The 19,176-nt window shown below is 48.7% G+C and overlaps 1 protein-coding gene across 1 annotated transcript in view; it reads right to left on the reverse strand.

The window, feature by feature from the left end:
- Positions 1-1,239: 1,239 nt before the first annotated feature.
- SYNGR3 (synaptogyrin 3) overlaps positions 1,240-19,176 on the reverse strand; it is a 35,103-nt gene continuing 17,166 nt past the window's right edge. Inside the window, exons 2-4 of the mRNA XM_050967311.1 lie at positions 17,620-17,857; positions 7,445-7,587; positions 1,240-2,223 (exon numbers count right to left, since the gene is read on the reverse strand). Of these exons, the coding sequence (XP_050823268.1) occupies positions 2,014-2,223; positions 7,445-7,587; positions 17,620-17,857 (591 nt within the window). The 3' untranslated portion in view covers positions 1,240-2,013. The remainder of the gene's footprint in view (positions 2,224-7,444; positions 7,588-17,619; positions 17,858-19,176) is intronic.

The following is a 19,176-nucleotide window of genomic DNA, read 5'->3' on the forward strand; positions in this document are numbered from 1 at the left end:
GGTGCAAATTCATCTCAAAGCAGCGCCAAAAATGACCGAAGCTAAACGGGGACAAGTTTTCAGTTTTGTCACTGTAATGTGAAAAACCTGCTCCAGTTTATTTTTCTAGACACTGGCAGCTAAGCTTGCCTCTTTCAGGTGCAGTAAATGTAACTTTCACTGGAAATACACATTTAATCCTTTCTAGATAGTCAGGAGTTCAACTAACTCCATTTTGTCAGTGACAGAAACTGCTTATGACTGTGTGTCACTGTTAATTAACATATTTATTTGCAATTTAAATAGCTGTTGAAATGAGCCGCATTGATGACAAAATGGTTTTTACTACAAGAAAAGTGGGGGAAAGTCATTTTAACTAGGTGCTCATCATGAGGTCAGAAGTCATAAGACCTTTCAACTGCCTCACTAACACACATTTTGCTAACAAGAAATATACTTTTGAACTGGCTCTCCTTTAAAAAAAACAAACAAACTAACCAAATCAAATTGATCCAGATTAGCAATGGATGATCTTAAATACAGAGCAAAGCTTCCATCATGGCAGTAGGAGCGTCAACATTTAACTCATCCAGATGTCTGCTATCCTTGAAGTTTGTCCTCAGAGAGAAAATGCCACACAACCACCACCATGGTCAGCTGCATAACCTGGGACACCGTATTACTGGGGTAGATGATCTACTGGATTTTGTATGGTTTACATTCATTTGATTCTAATAAGCCGATCATTTTGCAGATGATAACTAAAATTCACACATTTTCCCCTTCACATTTTATATTAACTCACTTGGTTAATTCTCTCACATTAACTGAAGATATGGGTCATGGTTTACTCTTCATTTTACTGCTCATGCTATCAAGCTGAATGGCTTTTCAGTCTTGCTTTATAACATCTGAATGGTTTACATATTTCTAGCAGCTGCAGCAGTGTAAGAATATATTCACACCTGAATTTATTTGCTTGTTAATGGCAGATGGTGGCACTTGCCAGTATCAAAATCAAGGCCAGGCTTTCCAATTGATTAGATTTAAAGTTGAGTCACTGTGTTTTAACATGCCCACACCACTTGTGTTGGCAACTTTAAATTATAGAGTAAATAGCTGTTCAGTATCACTGGTAGCAACCCATTGAAAATCTGCAAACTGTTTAGTGTGACATTGAACAGTAACATACCATATTTCCCACTAATAAGTGGTCTTTCCAATTAGCAGACAAATCATTTGCAGAATTGTTTTCCAAACCAAGTTGAAATGGTAATTTTTAATATCCTAAACATACAATGTTGAAGCAGATAAGAGATTTGGTTATTCAACATTTTTTTTTTTAAAGAAAAAGCAAAACCAGTGATGCCTGAATCCTAAGCTAAAGTTTGCAACATCAGTTCAGTTATTTTGTACAGTACATATATGCAAATTAGAAACAACACAGAGATGATTCTTTTTTCTTTTTAAATTTGGCACTTTCCATAGACTCTACTTTCTATGCAGCACAAGAAAGCTCTGTAGTGGCTTCTCGCAGTGGGAAGCTATGAGGCTAGGATGAACGGGCGCTGTGTGTGTAACCCCAGGTTCATCAAAACGAGAACAATTCTGTGTTAGCTCTGGAAGAATGAGAGAACCATCAACTCATCAGCTATTGTGTATTCTAACAGGAGAATTATTGTCTACTTTCCTGGGTGCTCAGCAAAATTCATTGCTAACGTTTGGCATTTAAACAAGTCAAAGAAAATTGTGGTGGTGTTTTTGTGGTTGCCACGTGCATTTTGTGTAGTAGCAACCTTCCTTGTGTTTCAAACTTAGAGGGAACACTGCTTTTATAAAAAAACCCTTAGGTAAGACAAGAACCTATACTACTGTACAGAATTCACTGCACAACTAGCTAATAGTAAGTTACCCAGCACTGACTTGCCACATTAAGGAAATGGTACTTAATACACTTGCAATCAACCAGTTAATTGTACTGCACCATGAGAAGACTTTGTCTACTTTTACATGACCGTGCTGAGCCGCCGTACTTTAGTAAGTTGGCACCTGGTAACCTTTTGGACTGGTGTCTATGGTCTCAGAAAATGGGGGGCTCTGATAGGTTTCCGTGCTTTCAATGCCGCTGCCAGTGGGGTATCCTGGGTATCCTGTATTGGGGTCAGTGGCAAACTGATCCGTGGCAAACAGAGACATGTCAGTCCCCAGGTGGTATCTCTGCATGGCCATCACCGTCAGGGCAACCTTTAATGAGGATTAGGGAGTTCAGAGAGTTAGTGAAGGCATCAGCGGTTCATGACACCGTGTTCCTAGACAGATGGTCCCACCCTCGTCTGCCTGTTCGTCACCTTACACGGGCGTGTGTGCCTTCTCCCATCCAGCCCCCTATGCATGGTACCACCAGCCCCATCCTCCCACGCCTACATCCAAAGGCCACTTCCTCCCTGCTGCTGCCAGAGACTCTACTACTTGCTCCCCTTCCCTAGCCTCTGTGTGTGTCAGGCCTTAGACTGTGATTGCTACGGGCTACGGGCCACCACCCGTTGCTGAGTGTGTGCACAGCCCCGACCACCGAGCAGGGAAGCAGGGCTACAGCCTACATTGCTGGAGCCTGCCCCTTGCGTGGTAACCAACAGTTCAACTGCAATGAGTAACATGAGGCTAAAAGATGTGTTTCCCCACACCCCCAGGTAAAAGCCAGAGTCTGTTTGGGAATGGCGGGCCTCGCGGCCTGGGGTCAGTGGAACCAGCTCTCCAGAGTCAGTCAGTGTTGGGTGATGTTCCCACCCCTGGCTGGCCAGCCAGGTGTGGGGGCAGTACAAGGTCCTCTGAGACTGAGACAGCCTTTACTGGCCTCTAGCCCCCAAGAGCCACTTGCTCTTGGGCTTGCGTTGCTGTAACCACTGGCAGAACTCGGGTCATTGTCCTGAGTCAAATCCTGGTAGTCTCACAAACCCAGCAAGTAGGTCAATTCTGCAGAGACTCTTTGACCCTGGTTTTGAGGTTGCAAATATTCAGGTCATAGACTCTGGGAGATGTGACCAGTGGCGCTGCAGGAATGACACACCTGCTTTTATTTCAGGCTGGTTCATTAACAATTCAATTAGTTTACACATGACAGGCTTGCGGAAAACTGCCTGCAGAAGCTGCCTAGCTGCTGACAACGTCTCTGCCCTATCTCACTTTGATATACTAGCAGCACCCATGTAATATCTGTTTAGTTTCTGTGTATTGATTATGTAAAGCACAAGGGGATATTAGCAACAGCAGTGGGCTCAATGTCAGAATAGCTCTGCACTGATTGAGGGGGAAAAAATCGAGTGGCAAAAGAGTCCAACCACTTCAAAATTGTGACAACGCCTGGGTAACTACACAAAACTCAGCAACATTCTCAGCGTCACTGGATTGTCTGTCGGCTGGTTTCATTAAAAGGATGTCAGTGATGGCTGCAGATCTGTGCTATTCTCATAGTCTTCACTCTGAACCCCCCACTGACATCAGGATGGGACCCACCCGGGGAGAGAATAAGGATCCAGCCATGTGCACCTGGGAGCAAAATTTTCCCAGAGCTTCTATGAAAGGCTTCAGTCACCTTGGGAAAGGATTTTACAGGGAGCCATGGAGCTGGCTTTGGTATGAACTCCTAGGATTGTTCCTGAGGCACAGGGCCAGTGCAGTGACAAATTGGGCCGGTGCACTCAGCACCCAGCAGCTTCCACTGAGAACAATGGGGAAGCCCCAGCCCTGAGCACAACAGGTGCTGCCAGGAGCTGCGCTCGACTGCAAAACTGGCCAAAAGGCTCGGGGTATGGACTGGAGAGCGAACTGTTTGTGTCCCAAGCTGAACCGCTAGAGGGAGCCTGGCTGGCTGGCGGATTCATAGAATATCAGGGTTGGAAGGGACCTCAGAGGGTCATCTAGTCCAACCCCCTGCTCAAAGCAGGACCAATCCCCAACTAAATCATCCCAGCCAGGGCTTTAAGCCTGACCTTAAAAACCTCTAAGGAAGGAGATGCCACCACCTCCCTAGGTAACCCATTCCAGTGCTTCACCACTCTCTGAGTGAAAAAGTTTTTCCTAATATCCAATCTAAACCTCCCCCCCACTGCAACTTGAGACCATTGCTCCTTGTTCTGTCCTCAGGTACCACTGAGAACAGTTTAGATCCATCCTCTTTGGAACCCTCCTTTTAGGTCGTTGAAAGCAGCTACCAAATCCCACCTCATTCTTCTCTTCTGCAGATTAAACAATCCCAGTTCCCTCAGCCTCTCCTCATAAGTCAAGGATTGGTAATGGGGATATACAGTCCTTCCCTGCTGGGTCACTTATGCTGTTCCAGCCCCAGTTAGGGAGCACCCAAAAGCCATTACTACTGGGAGGCCCAAGCAGAAATGAGTGGGTTGCCGTGAATGGGGCTGTACATTGCGAGGGGGTATTTGGGCAATGGACTGCACCATTTTTAGCAAAGCAGCTGCCCAAAAGTCCGCCCATCACTGGGCATAAATGGAACTAACCCAACCCATGCAAAAGCCCTTCTCGGTCAGCCCCCATCCATCCAACACATCAGATGCAACAGTCAGGCTGAGTGGTGGTGGTCTGGGCAAGGCGGGAGGTTGCCCAGTGGCCAATAGGATGGGGAGGGCCTCTCTCCCAGTGCATCTTTGTGGACAGCTACATTAAATACAGAGTGTAGCAATAAAGAAATCCGGGCCTGTGAGTTCAGTGGGGCTACAGGGAAGCTGGGATGAAAAAAGATTTATTGGGATACAGGGAGCTGGAGAACCCCAGACTATCCTTTGTGTGAGATGATCCAGTTCCTATAGTGCAGGATGATGGATTTACTGCAGATCTCACTGGGTAATATGCTCAGGACCCCATATAAAGCTTACGTGGGCAATGACAGGAAGTGTGGGGGAGCACAGATTCTCCCCTACACACAACCCCAAGCACATAGAGTATTATCTGACAGATCATTTCAGCTGGATGGCCATGCCCAGTCTGGTTGTGTTACCAGTTGGAGGTGTGAACTCCAACAGGGCATCCAAAGGGATGGGTCTGACATTAGCTTTCTGTACACAGTGCCTGTCTAATTCAGGCAGTTATCAGTTTTGCTGTCATATCTGGCACATCTTCTGGGTAAAGTACGGCTGCAATGCAACATGACACACGTACCAGAGGGGCATCATGCTGATAGATGACTCCTACTGAGGGAGACAAGCAAAGCAGCTCCTTCTTGCTATTTGCAGGCAGGACACCTTGGGCTGTGATCTTGTCAGATCTCGCAAGCTAAGCCGTGTTAGGCCTTGGCAGTATGAGGGTTAGGGGGGGCTGCTGACTGGCTTGCAGAGGAAGATGTAAAACAGGTGCATTTGGATGGTGACTGAAAAATCGCCTGGCACTCTTTGCAAGAGTCCGGGTATCCTGAGCCAATTCTATCTTGGGGGATACATTCTACTTGTCCTACCTATATTAATTGGCTGCTCTGAGGATATCAGTTCTTTCTGTTGGCCTGTTACGCTCTGAGGCACAAGGCAGAGCAGGGCTTGCTGTAGCTGTGCTCACATTGGTTTTTCATACTGTGTGTTTCATTCTTTCACTTCTGTTATTGCCTTCTTTTATGGTAAAGGAAGCACACTTTGCTTTACTTTCATTTCTCTCGTCCTTAGTGTTTGCAGGAAGAGCTGACAAATCAAACCGAGGCCTTGAGGCAGAAAATGGAGAATATCTGTCCTGGAGGGGGAGGGATTTTCCAACGCACTCACCACTGGTCTTGCTCTGCTCCCCGATAGGTCAATGATCAGTGATAAAGCCTCCCATTGGTACAGTGAGAGCCGAGTTAGGTCAACCCAGAGAGTTGCTGCACACCCCAGTCAAAGACGATTTTCCTGCCAGAGGAGGCTTCTGGGAGGTAGAACCTCTCTGGCACTTCGCCGAATGGGCTAGTAGCTGGGAAGTATTTCTGTGGGTTTGGGGATTTGTTTCTTGAAATCAAATCACTCACCGAGCTCTAACTATGGCCACTGAAATGATGGCGTTTCCTGGCTTGCTTGCTAGTTTCAGCGGCAGGTGGGGGCACTCAGCACTCCACAGGACTGGGGCTTGGGAGGCTGGGAGAAGTTTGGAATTTCCCAGACTAAAGGGAGTTATTCAGCCAGTACCCACAGGTTTCAGCCTTACTCCTCAGAGGGTTAGTGGTTTCACTATAGTTTCACTGCAATTATTTCTTTACTACAAACCATCTTTGTTGGGCAGAAGCTCGGTTCCCGAAATCACATTTCCTAATTCTCTTTTCTGCCGCTCGGCTGTGCTCAAATCGGATTTCATTTCCTTGTTTCTTTTTCCTTGTGACCTTTGCTGTCTCTCACCCTTGGGCCCTTTCTTCTGCAAACTCTTTGTTCCTACCAGGGGGGTGAATGATCACGGAGCTGTACGTAGCCCGGTTACACAGCTAAGGCCCAGCACCATGCTTGGAAAGCTGGCGTGGGAGTGGCACCTTGGAGGATGACAGCTACCAGAGCTCCCACCTCACAGCACAGAGCAGGCAGGGCAGGCACAGACTTAGCGCTTGTCTATACTAGGAAAACTGAGACAGGTATTTCTCCATCTGCTCAGCTCCTATGGCGGGAGCTACTGTGGACATGGTGCAGGCGTCTTCCCCAACCTGCTCAGAACTCGGTAAAAACCTGCCAATCTGCACTACAACTTCAACTACTGCTACGCCCCTCCCCAGGGAACTAGAAGCCTGGCTTTTCCCAGAGTCACTGCAGCCTTTTGACTGATCAGACCACTGAAATTCCCAGGAATGAAGAAAAATATCAATGTGATAACTGACAGTGATGGCAGGGTGAGTGCAGTTCTGGTGAGATATCTGGGGTATCCCATTGCACTGTGGTGAGGTTTCTATTGATCCTGCTACTTCATCCTCCTGCACTGTGGCAGGACTGGTTTTGGGGTCCCCAAACCATAACTCATACATGAGACAAATGATTCCAACTGCTCTCTGGACAATGTGATTTGTTGGCCCCAAATTGTTCTTTTGGCCATAAAAACATTCCTAAAGATTTTCCCTGCTGAAGCTCAGCCATGAAAGAGAATCAGAGCCTGGATTTCCCTCTGTGCCCAGGAACTCCCCGCACAGTGACATGTCCCTGAATGAAATGAGAGACGCACTCTTAACTCCGTAAAGCATTAAGATCTCAGCACTCAGTGGCCGAGGGCACAGATCCACTTACATTGAGGCCATGGGAGTCCTGCCCTTAGCTCCACTGGGTGCAGGACCCATCACTTGATTCACATCGCCAAGGATGAGGACTAGCACGACCCTGGTAACCATGTGCCTCGGATTAATCTAATGCAGTGGGCACTCTGCTGCAGTCCCCTGTCTCTGCTGGTTATTTCCTGTAGGCCATGATTTCCTCCCACCCGCATATCTGTGATCAGCTAAGCTTCTGGAACCTAAACTCACCCAGGAGAGGATGGAGAAGAATGAGAAGGCGATGGCTGCCCGGGCGGCATCTGCTCCTTGAGATGCCCCTCTGCTGGCTGGTGTGTGCTGCCACTGGTTGGCCAGGAAGCAGAAAGCTATGAACCATAGGAAGGACCACAACCCTGCAAGAGAAGGAAGGTTGTTAGTGGGGGCCACAGCCAACTGGCATTGCTGTTACGCACCACAGAGAACCGCAGACCTTCCAGCTCTCTGAAATCCAGGCCCCTTTTTCAGGGTTTCACGGGAAGCCAGGACACAGGACTGGAAGGGCCTTTGGGGGTCCATGGAGCCCAATCCCCTGCTATTGCAGACAACCCCCTCATATCATCCCCTGCATAAACTTACTGAGCTTCATCTTAAAACTAGTTCAGTTTCCAGCTAGACCCCCAAGGACAGAGGCACCCTGAAACACCAGTCCCTTATGACAATCCTGGCCAACGCTGGTAGGTGTATCTATCGCACCTTTCATCCCAAAGGCCCTCAAAGAATTTTAAACAAATTTAGAGCTAGCACTCAGAAATCCCTACCCAGGAAGGAAGTCCTGTTGTGCTTGGTGGGTCTATCCACACCACTAAGGACTGCAGCCTTGCGCTGTTAATCTCATGTTCCTACCATGCTCGGAGATGGCTTCACCCATGTATCTAATGCAGCCACCTCTGGCTGGAAAGTGGCAGCTGTTGTAACTGGAAATGGCAGTGGGCCCTTAGAAAGCCAGATTGTAATTCACGGAGGTGGAACGTGGCCAGGTCAGTGAGGTCAATGCCCTTACCCTTGACCCCAAGGGTTCAGGGCCTTGGTTCTGTGTGTTGCAAAAGGAACAAGCAAAAGCAGGAAAATGAACTGTTCTTCTTGTGAACTGATTCCCCAGTCTGCCCACGCAGCACCAAGGGAACCACATGGCCTCAGGCTCTCTCTTCTCTGCTGCTCTCACGTAAACGGGCTATCGTTCTGTAGCCTGATGGAGACAGGGAAGACAAAGCTGGTGATAAATTTCCTACTGGAATTCAAGGCTGGCTGAGACTGCAGATCCCTCCCATCCAGGCACTTGACAGCATCAGTAGCTGGTACTAAGGTCTTGGGGGAAAGCAACCCCTCTCAGGAAGCAAACACCACCGTCACTCCCTTCAGCGGATCTCTGGGCCCCACAGGGTGTCTGTGTTCAGGCCTTTATGCTTCCAGGTGAAACCCTGACTGTCCATGGCAGTTACCTTCCACCTAACTGACAATTTCAAAGCGCTGGAGTACGACGGGTACACGAACACTGGGAACTGGGCCGCAGCGCTGTCCGGCAGGAGTCTGAGGAATCTTGACTCTTAAAAGGGAATGTAGCAAGTCACGGACTATAAACCTGTGGGGCCAGCTAGCTGCAAAGTCACTCTGTGACTGGGGGGAAAGAAAAATGAAGCTTGTTTGTTCCTATTTTACTTTGCCAGAGGCTCTTAAGTACAAAACAAAGCAGTGTTTTTCTTGGCGCAGGGATTTGTGTGTGCACACACGCCCAAGTCTTTCAGTTCCTGAGATTGTGTTAAATATACTTTGAGGAAACAGCACAACAATTTCTCCTATTGCAGAGCATGGAAAACTCCCCCTTACCGAACAAATCCAAATCTTCAGCTGTCAAGTCTCCCCTGGTTCTGCATGATTCATTTGTCTCCAGGGTGGGCAAGGTCTGTGGACCTTATTACTCAAAGAAAGGAAATTCCCAGGTAAAACCAGAGACATTTTCCATTCTTCATCATGCTAAGGGCCACAGATTTGTTACAATGGGGGTTTCACAGCAGTGCCTCCAGGGTGAGAAGTAGGATCATCCTTGAAATATGGACAATGAAAACAAGGTCTGTTACATCTCCTCCCTCTTCCCCTGGACATTGAGGCTTGGAGGAGACTTCTGCCAGAACAACAGCACTAGCTAAGATTGGATGACCAAGATGGAGAACTTGGTGAATCTATGTATTGATGGCCCTGGGGCTGCCCAGCTGCTCTCAATGCAAGAGACAGGCCTTCTCTGCCAGGCTGTCAGAAAAGGACTGGACTTCGATGCTTAACAGACAGAAGACGACTACCTGAATTTACTTTGGGCCGGGAGGACCCTCAGTCTGAATTCAAAGTACAGCAGTGGGGCTCATCAGAGAAACAGCTCAGCTTCAAAAGCTAATCTGATTGGAGATCGTAGCTACAGGGACATCTCTACAGGTGGAGAGGAGAGACAGTGACACCCTCTGCCGGGGTTCCGTCTGGAGAGCACTGCCAGGGGCCAAATGAGGTTCCAAGGTCATGCTCTCTGACCTGGGGGGTGGGGAATAAGGGTTGACACTCTTACACCATCACCTGGAGGCCGTTTCACTGGTTTGACGTGGTGGTTGGTTCAACTATAGATTGTGCACCGACCAGCAGGATCTGTTTATTGGTGATTCTTGTTGGGGTCCCTAAGGGTGATAATCACTTCCCCCAAATAGCCACTTGGAACCCTGGATAGCTGCTGTGGGGAAGAGGTGGTGGCAAGGCCTGGGAGGCTGCTGCAGAAGCTGGGAACAATAACACGGACATTAAGGCATCACCAGGGCAGCTGGGGCCGACAACCCATTCTCTTCAGAGCAGCAGGAAATCCCCATCCCACTTTTCCATCTCCCTAGGGAGCACGAGAAGGGAGACAGAGCAAAAGCATGTCCAGGGCCGCTGTGGACGTCTGAAGTGTCGTTTCCCAGTCCTCAGCACTCTGCTGGCAGGAGGCTATGCTCTGACATTCCTTGTTCGTTTTCAGTATATATTTTTTCATTATTTGCTCCCTGAGCTGGCCCTCCTCCCCTCCAGAGGAGGAAATCCCTTTTTGTATGTGTGCTCACGCCCAGAGAAATCAGCACAGGTCTGTGACCTGCTCCTTCCCACACTGATCCACCACGCTGCACGCTGATTTTATTTACTCGCTTATTTCCCCCTTGGCGTTTGCCCCCATGATCCGGCTCCGAGGTGGGCCAGAGGAACGGAGCTTGGAGATTGCTCTGGAAATATTTCCAGTGGCTAGCCATCCCCCTGCCGTCAGAGACCAGACACATCATCTCTCCTCCCCTACATTGGCCCCTTCTGGCTCTCTCAAGGAAGGAGCTGAGCTGGGACAATGGACAGGCTCCCCAGCAGCTCCAGCTCTCTCTACTGCATGGGAGCCACATGGGTCCGATAGGTCGGTTTCCCCTGGAGGGCCAGCTTGGGATATCAGCAGGGATCCCCTGGGAGGTCTGTCAGAGGAGAGAGCTGGGCCCAAAGGCCCCTGACTGCAGTCTCCATCCACGCTGTGTCCATTTTCCCAGAGGAGCTGAGCTCTGCGGCGAGGAGCATGCCAGGCATGAAGATCTTCCATCTGGTGTCGCCGTCCCTCTGGAGAGGAGGGACGTGGGGGCTGCTTGTCCCTGGAATGAGTTTTTCTAATCCTGCCTGGCCTAGCTAACTAGCCTAAGCAGTTGCAAATGCCTCCAAAGGGGAAGCGAAGCTGAGGGGACAATCTCCCCCCAAGGGCAAATGCAGCCCTGGAACACAGCTGGGAATTAGATGGACACTTGACTGAGCCACAGGGTTAGTCAGAAATCTGAAATCAAGTTTGAAATTTCCCTCCAAAGAGCTAAGCAGCAGGAGGGCTGGGGAAGCCGCTGGGACGGGATGGGAACACACACAGACAGACATGTCAGAAGCCAGGCATTCCCCTGCTGCTAGTGTCTGACAGGGCTGGTTCTGCCCCCCCGAGCTGTAAGCAGGACAAAATATCCACTGTGGACCACAGCATGATGAAGAAAAGGAAGGTGCTAAGACGAACTGTAAAAGTCAGTGGATAATTATAGTTTTGGGATCTGCAGACATCAGAGTGCAAACACCAGGGAAGAGATGTTACCGCCATAATTACAGCCTGGTTTTAAACAAGCTCACTTCTACAGGAGCAGCTGTAAGAGCAGATGGAAGAGAAAGCAGCCAATGCTGAACTGTACAGCTTCAGCATCTTTGCTGCTTGGGCCACAATACAATATTCCACCAAACTGTCAGAGGGATTCAGGGGTCAAAATTCTCTGTCCCTTTCCAATAACAACCAAGCTTGGTACGTCTGCATTGCCCACAACACCAAACTCCCAGCTTGGGTCCACAGGTTTGCGCTACAGCTCTCAAAACAGCTGTGTAGGCATTGCTGCTCGGGCTGGAGCCTGGGCTCTGAGATCCCACGAGGAGGGAGGGCCCTGAGCCCAGACAGCTACATTGCAATGGCCCCAAGCTGGGACAAGCATTCCAGGTCTATCATAGACTGAATGTCCAGTCTTCATCCCAGTGTGAGAAACTTCCTGGGTTAACTCTTTCCTGGCTGCTAACCCTTCCTTCCAACCATCATAGACTGTAAACTGTCCTTCCTTTTGAGTCACAAGGGCAATTATATTTTGTGTCGGTGTGTCTACAAACATACATATATGTACGCAGCCGCACGCACCCACACAAGGCTAGAGTCTCAGCGGGCGTACACCGGTGTAGCTCCACTGACAGAACGGAGCTGAGGACGTGCCTCATGATTAGAGCTGGCCAGAGGACGACAACGCCGTTTTGTGACAAATTTGGAAATTGGTTTTGTTCCGCACTGGGATGTAAACCAAACCTTTGGCAGGTTGTCCTTAAGTGGAATAGTGTCAAAAGGCCGGTCTTCAGATCACAGAGATCAAGTGCTCTCGCTCACCTCCCAGAAGGTTCATCCTGGACATGAGAAACTTTCATCAAAATTGATACATCTTCGTGGAGCGTTTTGATGTCGACAAAATGGCATCCTTCGACGCAAAACCATTTCGTCCAATATCTACGCATCTATTCCTTCTTGTATTTGTATTTTTGTTTTGGTCACTTTCCAGGTGCATGTTCATTGTTTGGAATCAAACCAAATAACAATGCAAACATTACACTCAGAAAGAATGGGGCAAGCAGCAGCAACAATCCAAAGGGAAACAAGAAACCCATCCTCATAAGGCAAAAAAAAAAATGAAAATCCAGGTATTAGAGAGGACAGGCTGTAAAGTCTCCAGTGGACTATGTGACACACCGACAACTTCTTTCCACATCCTGAATGAGCTTTATGGAATGAGGTTAACCCTTACTGAATTAGTTTTAACATCTTTGGGGTTCATTGGATTAAAAAATCCAATTGTGCACGTGTTCCTGTGACACGGTATGCACCTTCTCAAGTGAGGAGAGGCCATGCTAATGTTCTTCCTCTGCTATTAACCCGTTGAAGCCACCCCCCAGGAGAGGTGTGCAGATTAGTTCCAACTAGATTCTCCAGGGCCCAATAGACAAAAAAAGGAGAAATAGCCTGGTTTTAAACTGCCTCAGGGCTTCCTTCCTGATCCAGCAAACGGACAGGACCCCTGCTCCACGTGCGCTCCATGGGTTGGATGGATTGAGCCTACCAGAATCCATGCTAGGGGGTGGAGTTAACTCTGATAAGCCTGTTAGCAGGCACGTAGGTTCTTCTATTGTTTTTAATATGGTTTCTCTATAAAGCTTTTTACCTTAAGAATAAAGCAGGTGTGCACGGGAAGTGCCACGTGATACCTTATAACTGTAGCAATTATACCTGTTAACGTGTCTCTGAAGAGAAAGCCAGCAGGTGTTTCTGGGCTACCTGGCTGTGCTGGGAAATACACAGTGAAGGCAGGGATCTGTGCAGTCTGGGAATACGCTGGTCAGAAGGGTGAGAGAGATGCAGGTCTCCACCCAGAAAGGCAACGGCTGGGGAGTGGGTGTGTGACAGATTTTCATTACCAATCCTCAAGTATCAGAGGAGGAGCCATGTTAGTCTGGATCTGTAAAAGCAGCAAATCATCCTGTGGCACCCTACAGACTAACTGACGTATTGGAGCATGAGCTTTCGTGGGTGAATACCCACTTCGTCGGATGACATGCATCTGACGAAGAGGGTATTCACCCATGAAAGCTCATGCTCCAATACGTCTGTTAGTCTATAAGGTGCCACAGGACTCTTTGCTGTTATTACCAATCCTCGTCATTCTGGCTGGACCACGGAGGAGAAATACAGGTGCAGCTGCCCTGGACTGTGACAGATTAATCTGGAGATGTTTAAAAGACGTAACTGAATTTTAGAGATTGCATGCTGTGTCATACAGTCCAGCTCTGCTCAGCTCACTGGCCGCCAATGGCAGGTTTCATGCCCAAAGCCTGTCAGAGCACAAGTGGATATGACAGTCTGATCAGTGGGACAACAGAGGCTGCAAGCTCCAGTACAATGAAGCACTTTTTTCAGTCTCTGCTGTGAGACCTGTTTGTTCACATGCTGGTTATGAAAGCAACTACCTGCCTGCCACTTATCTGTGCGTGTCTGGGGGGATGGGGTGGGGTGTATGAGTGCAGTACAATGTGTAAACAATGCTTGGGCAGCAATCAGTTTAGAGAAGTGGAGACAGAGAATATACGAACCTGGTAAAAAATATCTGGAAGCTGCAGAGTTCCCCAGCCACTGGCCGCGGCTGCAGCTAAGCAGTGCGGGGAGTCCCAGCTGCAGCTGGGCAGCAGCAGGGGATCCACCGCCGTGGTTGGCCAGCTGCAGCAAGTCCCCACACCTGCTCACTGCAGCTGGACAGCTGCAGTTCTGCCAGCCCCGTGCCGTGGCTGGGCAGCTGTGGGGCCCCCCACAGGTTGGGGGCTGGGAGTTGCGAGAACGGGGCTGGCTGGGAGCTCCAGCTCCAGCGCAGAAAAGGTCACGGAGGTCAATGGAAGTCACAGATTCCATGACCTCCGAGACATAATCGTAGCCTTACTGATTACGAATAGGAGATCCCATTGTGTAGTGGCCCTGAAGAAACAAGTGTCTAGGGACCAAGATGATGGGCACAATAGAAAAACGCCTAAGATAGGTACAAGTGAGTACACTTTCCTGCATCATCTTATACTTCTAGTTCTAGTGTCCACTTAGGGTTTGCCATGTAAAAGTCTCCCAAGAAAGGAGGTTAAATCCCCATCACTTAGGATAGAAGCTTTACAAACTTTTTTCATGGGGTAACTCCCCTTTAATCATCTCATGGACAACTCCCCTCCCCTTGGTGATCTCATGAATCACTTGCCCCCACATTGCTCATCTCATGGATCACCTCACTTCCCACTGGTCACCTGTTAGGTCACCTCGTCTCCCACTGGTCACTTCATGGTTCACTAGCTCTCCCAATGGTGATCTTGCGGACCCCTCCCCTCCAGTGATCACCTCACCTCCCTTCCCACCGGTGGCCTCACGGATCACTACACCTACCACTGATGACTAAAAAGCATCCCTGTAGTGACGACAGCAGTTGCTTACAAGGAAAAATCATACTGGGTAAATGTATTCCTGGGTTTCCAGGAATGTGATTTAGCAGTTGGAAATGGACAGAGGAGCCAAGACCAAGAGACCAGTTAGTTCTGCACAGACCACAAGCAAATTCTCTGAGCAGCCGCAGTGGCTCACGGACAAGCTTTTGGAAACCTGATTTGGGCCATGTAGAAACAACCTGGACAAAGCACTACAGGGGACATTCCTGCCCTGGCTCTCAAATGGATGGAGTAGACTGTGTAACAGGCCTGAGCTATCTCTGATCTCTAGAACCTCACTAAGCTCCACGCCCCACTGATCTCACAACTATGTATGCTCTTGCTTAATAGGCCTGACACAGTAGCTCTCGTTTAGGGAAGTTCAGCAGAAGTTTTGACTTGAAGACCCAGGCTCTAAACATGGAACGCTTTAATTTACACTGGATCCTGTGACAAGCAGCCCCAGATTCTGCTTGCACTTTCGTCAGCTAAACCCAGAGCGGCTTCTCCGCTGGCTTTAGTGGAGTGACTCCAGATTCACTCCCATGTAAGTGAGATCCAAGCTTGGCCGGATGATTGCTGTTCCACACCCTGCTTCTAGGCTCCTGCTTCTTGTCAACATCCCAGGTGCTCAGATGCCCCAATGCTTACAACCATGGTGATTATTACTGTTTGCTTGCACACAATGAAAGCAGCCTCCAGGCAGGGCAAAGCACACTGGTGCTGCTGGGATGGTTTCAAATCTCCCACTGATGCTTAATGCTGTGTCCCTCACAAGCCCTACAGTGACATGACCTGCATTTAAGTGGTTTGTTTAGGAGGCACAAAGTGGCTTATTTTGCACTGTAGGTGTTCATGGGGGAGGGGGAATGACCTCTCTCTAGGAAAAATTAAGCTCTTTGCAATCCATACCCAGAAAACACAAAAAGGGTGAAATGGGGGTAATTTACACCCATTGACATCTACAGAGCTACATCCCCAAACCTTCAGCTGCTTCCTAGCAAAATGTCTTTTCACATGATCCCTGTGCATTGGATTGCAACAAACATACACCAGTATAAAGACTTAAAACCAACCCTGTGGCTTTCCCCCAGGAGTAGGCTTGAAAAGATAAGATTTTTATCAGTAATTAGTGGGTAAACGTCAATTTCACCATAAACACACAAACCAGCAAAAGAACATTTCCATCAATAATAATCAAAATGTACAGATAGGCCAAGTCAGAAAAATGCTGCTTGAGAACTCATTAAAGCTGGCTTTAAGGATACTTACTTGTGTGTAGTTTGACATGTCCTGTTGATAATTTGCGTTTTAACAGTGACAAAGCTTTAGCTTTTTGAACCTCAACTTTGATCGTCATTAAATAATTGTCTGATCTCCCTGTAATTTTCCCAAACTGAACATTTCAATCGATTACAAATGGAAAGAAATGCATAAAAATAAACATAAATATTGTCTGTTGAAATGATAAGAAATTAAAAATCAAATTCTGCCAGGCCTCTCTCCGAGTGACTCCCTTGGAAATCAATGGGAGGTGTGCACACACAAGGGCTGCGGGATCGGAGCTGTCAGTGGCAGAAACCCAACGATTACACAGGTTATACACCTCAGGAGACTGGCGTAAGTGAGGGAAGAATGAGGCCTTGAATCAGAAGGGCAGCATTTTACACATACCTTGCACAGAGTAAATGGCTATACAAGGTACAAGATGGTGGAGAGAGGCAGACCTTGACACTGAGATTTTCAAAGCAGCCTAAGGTATTTATTTGGATGCTCAATTCCCACTCAATGAATGAACCCTAGGCATCTAAATCCCTTAGGGGACATTGTAACTCTCTGCCTCCCTAAGCATTGTACACTAGCTTTCTGAGTCTTTACGGTATATTTCCAGCTACTGTGGGTACAGAATATTCTCTCCCACACCTCTCTGGAGTGTTCTACCTGGCACTTTTCATTCTTAACAACAGACACTGATGGTGATGTGACGATGCACTGACAGGTGCTTTCATTTGGGATCGGACAGTTGCAAGCTCCCTGGTGCTGGAAAAATCACCCTCAGACTTTTAAAACATGAGGGCTGGAAATCCAGAACCTCAGGCCAAATGCAACTTCCAGATGGGCTGAGCTCAGGATGATCCTGCTGGCTCAATGGATCCAGCTACCGCCTACAGCTCGTGTGCCTGGTCCGCTCCCATTTAGGTCATTGGGACTTTTGCCTTTGATTACAGGAGACAGGTCTGACACTGTAAGTCTTCCAGCAAAGGACCCAGCTACAGTAAACACCATAGCCCCTGGCTCCTGGAGTCAGCTGATTATATCAGAATCTCAGTTTGTATTAAAAAAGAGTAAGTCTCTAACCCTCATGGTTGTGGGGGGGGGAGGTGAGGAGCTTGAAAGCATGACCCAGAAACATCTGCCTGAGTCTGCAGAGAGCCTGAAACAATAGCTCTGAAAGGAGTGAACTTCCCAATGTGTCTCAAAAGAGAATTAACTCCTAGATCCATTGCTCCAGGGGGCCTCACCAATTCCACCCAGCAGAGGGCTGTGAATGGCAGGGGCAGAATTCAGTAGACATGGTCCAGCCACCCAAGCAGATAGACCTTGACTGCTGAGCTAATCACAGAGACTTGCAGCCACCCTTACTGCTTCAGAGGGTAGAGGGTCCTGTTGTCCCTGCCAGAGGGAGATAATGGGACCCCATACTGCTGCTCTTGCCACTTCAATTGAGGGGCAGAGCAAAGTGGGGCCCCCATATGTTGGTGTGCCTAGTGCCTCGGATTGCCTTAATCCAGGCCTGGGCAACCTCCAGTGCCAACACAGCCCAGCCAATGGCATACCTGAAAACCCCAGGTCCAGCAGGACAACCCGTTTCCGGTCCTTCACGCTGCTGATCTGCTGGAAGTAGAGGTCGACAATGAAGAAGAAGATGCAGGCGAAGAAGGCAATGATGCCGATGGCGATGCCATAGTTGCAGGCATCCTCATTCTTTTTGAAGACGCACCTGAGTTCTGCCTCCTTCTCATCGTTGACGTAGCCCTCGTTGACGATGGAGCCAAACACCACGATGGAGAAGACCTAGGAAGGGGAAAGCACAACTGGCAGCTGTTTACACTGAACTCTGTTTTCTAACAGCAAGATAATTGGACTCAGTCTTCCATTTGATTCCATGGCAACGTGGCACTCATTAGAGGGATCCCTACGCTTGCCTGGTTGGTAGCTTAAAAACAGCGGGCTGGTGAAGGATTCCCAGTTCCTCCATCAGAGCGATTTCGCCTTTGCTTTGCAGTGAGTCAGTCTGCAATGCATTTTAGGGGACGTTCTTCTCGATCCAAACCAGGCAGACAGATCACCCAGGTCCAAGCACAGCCTTTTTCCCTGCATCACTCTCAGCTGTCAGGCTGCGCTCAATAAACCGCCTTGAGTCACTAGGGACCAGAGAGAAATGAAGTTACAGAGAATAATTGAGTTGCCGAACACATTGCTCCTGAAAAAGCCTAAATGCGCAGGGTGGAGATGAGAGGGGAGCAGGCAGGCAAAGCCCAAGGGAAGCTCAGGTGCTGCCAGGAAGGAGAGTCATGGTCATGCCCTAAGTGAAGCACTGGTCAGTGTTATGCTCAGCACTGCTGGGGTTGGAGACCACAAGGGGACAAATCTGTATCTGGGGACCTGGCTTGCAACCAGCTGAAGGACAAAAGTGACACAGGTTTGCTGGCCTCCCTCTGGTCCCTAACAGCGTGGCTTGCAAAGCTGCTGTGGGCTTGGCAGGTGCTGCTCGAGAGAGGCCCTGGAACAGGATAATGGGGGTGTGACAGAATCAGGACTGATGCAGGACAGCACAGCTTCGGGATAGAGGGGAGAGCTTGCATGGTGCCTTCTGCTCTGCTCGAATCTACCAAGGATCAAACTCCTTTGCAATGACCTTCACTGAGGAATTACTTTTAAAAAGCCATTTCTCCTGCTGTCCAAGCCTTTCCCCTTCTCAGCAGACATACCAGGGTCACTGCAGGGCTTTCAAGGACACAGATGATTTCTTGTATGGGGATAGAGCACATAAGGGGGAAGAGAACCAGCACAAAGGCCTATGCACCACTTAAGTCTCACACCTTCTGCACGGGGTGAATTTCACCCAACCTGTTCAGGGTTGGGTCTCTGCAAGATGGGGTAGGACGCAGCTGGATGGGGTCTGGGGATGGAGCTAGAGTTGGCTACTCTACAAAGCATGACTCACTTTGAGCCTGCCGGATTCCTGCCTTCTTCCCCACTGACATCAGTACTGCTCATTGCTGCATTAGCTTCTGCATTTTCTGGCTCCACACCTTCCACCTAGAACAGCAGGAGGCAGGTACTGCCAGATAAGCAATGACTCCTCCAGGAGTTACGCTCCCATCCCAGAA

The sequence above is a fragment of the Gopherus flavomarginatus genome, chromosome 9 (genome assembly GCF_025201925.1).
Source record: "Gopherus flavomarginatus isolate rGopFla2 chromosome 9, rGopFla2.mat.asm, whole genome shotgun sequence".
NCBI lineage: Eukaryota > Metazoa > Chordata > Testudines > Testudinidae > Gopherus > Gopherus flavomarginatus.